At 32.3% G+C, this 8975-nt stretch overlaps 1 protein-coding gene across 1 annotated transcript; it reads left to right on the top strand.

The window, feature by feature from the left end:
• The first annotated feature begins 736 nt into the window (after positions 1-736).
• LOC113381325 lies at positions 737-5380 on the top strand. The gene is made up of 2 exons (XM_026620275.1): positions 737-4305; positions 4378-5380. The coding sequence occupies exons 1-2, from the start codon at positions 737-739 to the stop codon at positions 5378-5380; spliced, it is 4572 nt and encodes a 1523-aa protein (XP_026476060.1).
• The last annotated feature ends 3595 nt before the right edge of the window (positions 5381-8975 follow it).

The raw sequence follows: 8975 nt of genomic DNA, 5'->3' as shown, positions 1-8975 counted from the left end.
AAATAAACTCTAATTACAGTGTAAAAAGGTTATGGCTTTTAAATTTTAATTCTCATTTAAACCTCATATGCTCCTTAACAATTGGATAAAATATAATTAATTATGTTGCCATCTAACGGTGTGCTTTAGAAATAACCAAAATCTGGTAGGGGGGCTTTTGACCCGCCATTTTGAGCTTTTGATTTTATTATTTTTATTTCTGTAAAATATAGTTGTTTAAAATACATGGCTAAGACAACATCGGCGTTTTCATTTAAGTATATTATACATTTTGGTCCATCGACACGGATCCAGTGATTAAAAATTACAGTCCACTCTTTAAAATTAAATATACGCGAGTTCGTCAAAACATAAAGCCAAACAAAGCTCTACGTGAATGAAAACCCGGGAACCTGAGAAGCCGCCATTGAAGCTTGGAAGCGTCGCCTGGAGTTCACTGGAATTGGAACAACTACAACTAAAGATCACAATTGGAAATACAAGTAAGTCCACAATTAGTCTAAAACCATTTCAAAATTGCTTAGTATAATTGTTTGTAAGGTTTAGTCTATGTACGGTATACTTTGTCATTGTGGTTATTTAATAAATCGGGATAGGAATTAGGAACATATTCCTATTATATATCAATACAATTTTCCCATTACATTCAAAAACTACGGATTTAAACAAATTGCGGTAGCAAATTTATATATAAACTATCGTATATTTTACACGTGCGTTTCTTGTAAAATTTAAAATGGCGGACATTGAGACGCTCAAACAACAAAGGGCTCGATTGATAAAATCTATCGCGCTTATTCAGAATTTTATTAATAACTTTCGAGAAGGAGATAGCAAACATGGCTTAATCCTCCGAAAAAAGAAACTAGTTGAGATTCTTCAAAGTTTAGAAGAAAATCAAACTGAATTAGATGTTAGATGTCCAGGAACTTACTCAAAAGAATATGAGGAGTTATTTGATTTACATTTTGAATTGTCAGCTCAAATTGAAGATATTTTAGAAACTAACATTAACGAAAATAAACCAAATATAGATTTAAAACATAGGCAAATTAACATCAAACTTCCAGACATAAATTTACCAAAGTTCAATGGAAATTATTCGGAATGGAATGCATTCATAGATATTTACAATTCACTTATACACAACAACGAGCATTTGTCAGACGTTCAAAAACTTCATTATTTAAAAGGGACACTACAATCACCAGCATCTGACTTAATAACAAATCTTTCTATGACCAATGAAAATTACAACACGGCATATAATTTACTGCAAGATAGATACAACAATAAATACTTAATAATTACATCACATCTACAATCTCTAAATGACATAAAACCTATACTACGAGGTTCACATGAAAATCTACAATCATTTTTGAACCAAGCGAGGCAGCAGACGCAGTCACTAGTAACAATTCACGAAGATGCAGTTTATTGGGACATAATTTTAGTTTTTCAGCTCACAAATAAATTAGATCACCATACTCGTTTAGCTTGGAGTCTATCACAACAAGAAGGAGAGCTGCCAACGTTAAACAAATTTTATAAATTTCTTGAAACCAGGTCGTGTGCGTTGGAAACTGCAACCAAGACTGGTAAGATAGAACATTCCGGAGCAAAAATAAAATCTGTAAATATAGTGTCTCAAGATAATCAGCACAAACCATGTATATATTGTAAATTGAAAGGACATCGTGTATATAATTGCTTTAAATTTAAGAAACTACCAATAACACAAAGACAGGAAATTTTAAGACTTAATCTCCATTGCGAGAAATGTTTAGAACCTGCTCATTCACCAGATGTATGTAAATTCAGTCAGAATTGCAAAATATGCCAGAAGAAACACCACACAATGATGCATGTATATAATGATAATAAAGATTCCACCTCAGAGGAAAAAGTGAGAAGCAGTGAAACTACGCAAAAGGTACTATTTTCACAAGAGTCCAATTCCATAAGCGTTTTGTTAGCCACTGCAATCATCAACATTGAAAACACTCGAGGGGAGCTTTGTGAAGCAAGAGCACTATTGGATAGTGGCTCACAGACCAACCTGGTCACAAAAGATTTAGCAGAAAGACTGCAGCTCCCACAATTTAATTCCCGAAACACTCTGAGTGTACTACAGGGCAAGTCATTAGGAGTATCTAAATCGACTAAAATCAAGATAAATTCAATTAATAGTTCGTATAGCAGATCAATAAACTGTATTGTAATAGATAAAATTACAACAAATTTACCTGCACAAAAAATTGATGCCAGTGACTGGAAGATTCCAAATAACATAAAATTAGCAGATCCTTCATTTTCAAATCCTGGGCCAGTTGACGTACTAATAGGAGCAGAATTATTCTTTGAAATCATACAGCAAGGTAGTATAAAACTAGGCTATAAACTTCCCATGTTGAAAAACAGCAAGCTTGGATGGATGCTTTCAGGACCATATAAGGAGCCATCGATGCAACCGAGTTATGTAGGATTCATTTCCAATGATCAATTAAATTGCGAAATAACAAAGTTTTGGCAAATCGAAGAAATAGACAGCAGTCCTCCAATGCAGGGTTCGGACAAAATCTGTGAAGACCACTTTTTAAAGACAGTTCACCGACATGAAAATGGAAGATATGAGGTGAGTCTACCATTTATTGAAAATAGAAAGTCAGAACTTGGAGAATCATTCCATCTAGCCAAGTCACGCCTGTTAAACCTGGAAAGACGCTTTAAATCAGATAAAAACCTTTTGAATAAATATGCAGAGTTTATGGAAGAGTATATTCGGTTAGGCCATGCGCAAGAAACCACAGTGATACAACATTCAACTCAAGAAAATCCAGTTTATTATCTTCCACATCACCCCGTTATAAAAGAATATGGTACAACCAAGTTGCGGGTAGTATTTGATGCTTCGGCTAAAACATCTAATAATATATCATTAAATGACATCTTACATACAGGACCTAAGCTACAGCAAGAATTAATATCAATACTAATTAGATTTCGATGCTGGAAGTATGTTTTTATAACAGATATTACAAAAATGTACAGGCAAATAAAAGTTGCTAAAAAAGATCAAGAAGTGCAAAGGATTTTGTGGAGATGTGACCCAAAGGAAGACATTCGTTGTTATAAATTAACAACAGTAACCTATGGCACATCTTCCGCACCCTATTTAGCAATTCGTGTTTTGAATAAACTAGCAGAGGATGAAGAAAGCAGTACACCTGTAGCAGCAGATATTATTAAACAAGACTGCTATGTAGACGATATAATAACAGGAGCAAACTCCATAACAGATCTTCATATTAAATCTGATCAACTTGTGACAATGCTTGGCCGCGGAGGATTTTCTCTACACAAGTGGTCCAGCAATAATCAAGAATTTTTAAACACAATTGCACAAGAAAATCAAGAATTAGAAAATACGTGCTTCATTGATAAAACTGGAATAATTAAAGCATTGGGGTTATTATGGAACCCGACAGAAGACATTTTTAAGGCAACAATTCCATCAGCATTCCAAAGAACTTTCACAAAAAGAGCCATTTTATCAGCCATATCCCAAATCTTCGACCCAATGGGACTTATAGCCCCAGTCGTAGTCAAGGCGAAGATGATAATGCAAAAGATATGGAAACAGAAGACTGATTGGGATGAAGAAGTTCCAGCAACAATTAAAGAAGAGTGGAAAACCCTTCAAAATCAGTTCACTCTTCTAAAAGAAATAAAGATTCAACGGTATATGTTCAACCAAGAACCAATAAAACAAATTGAGTGCCATGGATTCGCTGATGCATCAATGGCAGCATATGGAGCATGCATCTATGTTCGGGCAATATATAACAATAATTCTATATCATCAAGGCTATTAACTGCCAAATCAAAAGTAGCACCAATCAAGAATGTGACTCTGCCACGACTAGAACTATGCGCAGCATTACTATTAGCTAGACTTTATAAGCACATAAGTAAGGTAATCAATATACATTTTGACAAAACGTTCATGTGGAGTGATTCGACCATTGTTTTGGGATGGTTAAAAACTGATCCCAGCAAGCTAAAAATGTTTGTTAGCAACAGAGTGCAGGAGATTCAGGAAACAACATCCGGAATAATATGGAGTCATGTATCTTCACAGGACAACGCAGCAGACATAGTTTCGAGAGGAGTCACTCCTCAGGAAATAATTAATAATAGCTTATGGTGGTTTGGTCCAACATGGTTGTTATCAAATTCAGAATGGCCCACCAATAAGTATGAAGAAGTGCCAGTAGAAGATATGCCAGAACTAAAAGTGCTGCAAATAAACCAGTCCAATATAAAATCAGAAAAAATATACTCAAAATATTCAAGTTTTAATAAATTAATTAGGGTAATTGCATACTGTTTGAGATTTAACTTAAAATTAAAATATCGTCATAATAAAGATACATTAACTTTGAGCACCAGAGAATTAGATTATGCTCACAATGCGATAATCAAATTAGCACAAAGAGAAGAGTTTAATAAAATTATTCATGAATTAGAAAGTAATAAGTACACAGGATTGAACACAAGTTCAGAATTAAAAGGTTTATACCCATTTATTGATTCTGAAGGAATATTGAGAGTGGGTGGTAGAATAGACCAGTCAGATCTTACATTTTCACATAAACATCCGATAATATTACCTAAAGGACATCGGATTACATATTTAATAATAAAACAAGAACATGAGCGATTACTTCATGCAGGTACTCAGGCAGTATTGATGAACATAAGAAGAAAATACTGGCCAATAAATGCAAGAAATCAAATTAAGGGTATCATTAGAGAATGCATCAAATGCAAAAGATTTCGAGCTGAGCAATCACAACAATTAATGGGATCGTTACCCAGAGATAGGGTTATACGTCAACGACCATTTTTGTCAGTTGGAATTGATTATGCAGGACCTGTTCTAATACGATCTAGTCGTTTAAGAAAGGCTCCTAAAACTAAAGCATATATTGTCATCTACATATGTATGACAACAAAAGCTATACATTTGGATTTGGTTACAGAGCTCTCAACAAAATCATTTTTGGCTTCATTAAAGCGTTTTGTTTCACGCAGAGGTGTATGTTCTACAATCCATAGTGACAATGGAACAAACTTTGTTGGAGCTAGTAGACAATTAAATGAACTGTATAAATTTTTTAAACTAGAAATCAACAGAAAAAACATTATTGAATGTGTAGCAAATATGGGTATCACATGGAAATTTATACCTTCCCATGCTCCACACTTTGGAGGCCTCTGGGAAAGTAATATCAAATCTATGAAACATTACTTACATAGAGTTATAGGATCCACATGTTTGACCTATGAAGAATATTTGACTTTATTAATATAATATTATAATATACCGATACTATATATTTAAGTCCCAGTCATTTTTTAATTGGAGACCTTATGACTGCCATCCCTGAACCAATAAATGACAAAGTTATTACCAATAGATTAAGCATACACAAGCAAATTACAGCAATGCGAGATCGGTTTTGGCTTTTGTGGTCAAAGGCCTATCTCTCAGAACTACAAAGACGTACAAAATGGAGTTCGGGCACCAGCAATCTAGAAGTGGGCACAGTAGTACTAATTCAGGAAGACCATGTACCACCAATAAACTGGCCATTAGGACGAGTAACCCATGTACATCCAGGCAAAGATGGCAAAGTTCGAGTTGCAACTGTGAGGACTATGAAGGGCTCTTATATGCGACCAATTGTAAAACTAACGCCATTAGTTATGAAGGAAGCTTGAAAATATATTTGTGTATGAAATATCTTAAGTTTTGTTATATAATGTTCATATAAATATTTAGTAATAGGGATTAAAAAATTTATGATACTTATCCTTAGGATTAAAATTTCCATTTAGAAATCTTTTAGTATATCATGTTAGATTTAGTTATCCATAAGACCATATTCATTTACAATTTTGAACCTTATACTGTTATCATGTTATATTATATTATTATCTTTATTATTCATGCATATTAGGTTTAAGAACTCATGTCACATATTATTATATTATCTAGGTTATATGTCATGTCATTTCTTTTCGCAATTCATAGGTTATATCTTAATATATCTTCGGGTTGTATTCTTTAATAAACTTTACAAATTGTTGTAATGATGGATGCATACGCATCGGGCGGGAATATGGATAAAATATAATTAATTATGTTGCCATCTAACGGTGTGCTTTAGAAATAACCAAAATCTGGTAGGGGGGCTTTTGACCCGCCATTTTGAGCTTTTGATTTTATTATTTTTATTTCTGTAAAATATAGTTGTTTAAAATACATGGCTAAGACAACATCGGCGTTTTCATTTAAGTATATTATACAACAATACACTTTAAATTTATTGCTTTAATATTTGGAAAGTAGTTTATATTGATCTAACTTGTAATTGAAAATTATATTGCTCCGTCAGAGTTGAAATTTTTTGAAAAATGTCTTTTACTGCTCTTGGTATAACACCCATCTCCTCGACTGGTCCAACTGAATAAGCCATGCCCATGGAATGAGTTTTTCCGGAGCCAGTCTGACCATAAGCTAATATTGTCAGATTGTAGCCTAAAATATATTTTTAGATTGAACAAAATAATAAATAATAAAGTAAAGATACTGAAGATAAAAATAGAATTTGGGATTATAGATGAGAGATAAATTCACCTACACCAAAGTTATGTTATGTCAAAATTAAATTCTAGTAGAAATAAATTGCCCTTAAACAATCCATCAACTACATCAACCCTTAACAGCAGTGTCATAAAATTCAGCTTGCGAAACTTCTGGTGGAAATGCATGGTTGTAAGTAAAAGAAAGATTTTTTATTAAAACTTGAGGTTTATTCGGCAGTGTTTCGAGGCATTTAACATATCTTTTAGAAATTTCGGATTTGACTAAAGGCCTTATCCTTAAAGCCACCTGTACACTAACAGCAGAATCAAATTTTTTCAAAAATCGTTTGAGCAGGTGTAGATCTTATATGAGATATTCTATTTTATTTATGAAGAAAATAATATAGTAAATAATATACTTCATCAATCCTACTTTAAAAAACGATAATAATTTATATCCATATACTCTCCTAAGGAGTGCAGAACAATTATATTCAACCAAACATATAGAAGTACAAACACAATGCAAAGATTTTGAAAATCTGACATGTTTAATTTCTGACCATTTATGGGTATTCAAATAAACTCTAATTACAGTGTAAAAAGGTTATGGCTTTTAAATTTTAATTCTCATTTAAACCTCATATGCTCCTTAACAATACACTTTAAATTTATTGCTTTAATATTTGGAAAGTAGTTTATATTGATCTAACTTGTAATTGAAAATTATATTGCTCCGTCAGAGTTGAAATTTTTTGAAAAATGTCTTTTACTGCTCTTGGTATAACACCCATCTCCTCGACTGGTCCAACTGAATAAGCCATGCCCATGGAATGAGTTTTTCCGGAGCCAGTCTGACCATAAGCTAATATTGTCACATTGTAGCCTAAAATATATTTTTAGATTGAACAAAATAATAAATAATAAAGTAAAGATACTGAAGATAAAAATAGAATTTGGGATTATAGATGAGAGATAAATTCACCTACACCAAAGTTATGTTATGTCAAAATTAAATTCTAGTAGAAATAAATTACCCTTAAACAATCCATCAACTACATCAACCCTTAACAGCAGTGTCATAAAATTCAGCTTGCGAAACTTCTGGTGGAAATGCATGGTTGTAAGTAAAAGAAAGATTTTTTATTAAAACTTGAGGTTTATTCGGCAGTGTTTCGAGGCATTTAACATATCTTTTAGAAATTTCGGATTTGACTAAAGGCCTTATCCTTAAAGCCACCTGTACACTAACAGCAGAATCAATTTTTTTCAAAAATCGTTTGAGCAGGTGTAGATCTTATATGAGATATTCTATTTTATTTATGAAGAAAATAATATAGTAAATAATATACTTCATCAATCCTACTTTAAAAAACGATAATAATTTATATCCATATACTCTCCTAAGGAGTGCAGAACAATTATATTCAACCAAACATATAGAAGTACAAACACAATGCAAAGATTTTGAAAATCTGACATGTTTAATTTCTGACCATTTATGGGTATTCAAATAAACTCTAATTACAGTGTAAAAAGGTTATGGCTTTTAAATTTTAATTCTCATTTAAACCTCATATGCTCCTTAACAATACACTTTAAATTTATTGCTTTAATATTTGGAAAGTAGTTTATATTGATCTAACTTGTAATTGAAAATTATATTGCTCCGTCAGAGTTGAAATTTTTTGAAAAATGTCTTTTACTGCTCTTGGTATAACACCCATCTCCTCGACTGGTCCAACTGAATAAGCCATGCCCATGGAATGAGTTTTTCCGGAGCCAGTCTGACCATAAGCTAATATTGTCACATTGTAGCCTAAAATATATTTTTAGATTGAACAAAATAATAAATAATAAAGTAAAGATACTGAAGATAAAAATAGAATTTGGGATTATAGATGAGAGATAAATTCACCTACACCAAAGTTATGTTATGTCAAAATTAAATTCTAGTAGAAATAAATTACCCTTAAACAATCCATCAACTACATCAACCCTTAACAGCAGTGTCATAAAATTCAGCTTGCGAAACTTCTGGTGGAAATGCATGGTTGTAAGTAAAAGAAAGATTTTTTATTAAAACTTGAGGTTTATTCGGCAGTGTTTCGAGGCATTTAACATATCTTTTAGAAATTTCGGATTTGACTAAAGGCCTTATCCTTAAAGCCACCTGTACACTAACAGCAGAATCAAATTTTTTCAAAAATCGTTTGAGCAGGTGTAGATCTTATATGAGATATTCTATTTTATTTATGAAGAAAATAATATAGTAAATAATATACTTCATCAATCCTACTTTAAAAAACGATAATAAT

This window comes from Ctenocephalides felis, unplaced genomic scaffold (assembly GCF_003426905.1).
Source record: "Ctenocephalides felis isolate EL2017-DRISC unplaced genomic scaffold, ASM342690v1 CF-g0.4_SCAFFOLD_02808, whole genome shotgun sequence".
Taxonomy (NCBI): domain Eukaryota; kingdom Metazoa; phylum Arthropoda; class Insecta; order Siphonaptera; family Pulicidae; genus Ctenocephalides; species Ctenocephalides felis.
Note: the sequence above shows the minus strand (reverse complement) of the source record. Positions and strands in the feature narration are given on the sequence as shown.

What these genes read in the sequence shown, in the direction of transcription:
- LOC113381325 (XM_026620275.1), top strand. Translation starts at nt 737, where the DNA reads ATGGCGGACATTGAGACGCTCAAACAACAAAGGGCTCGATTGATAAAA. An exon ending in ATGCCAGAACTAAAAGTGCT is followed by an intron (nt 4,306 to 4,377) that starts GCAAATAAACCA and finishes TAAATTAATTAG; the next exon opens with GGTAATTGCATACTGTTTGA.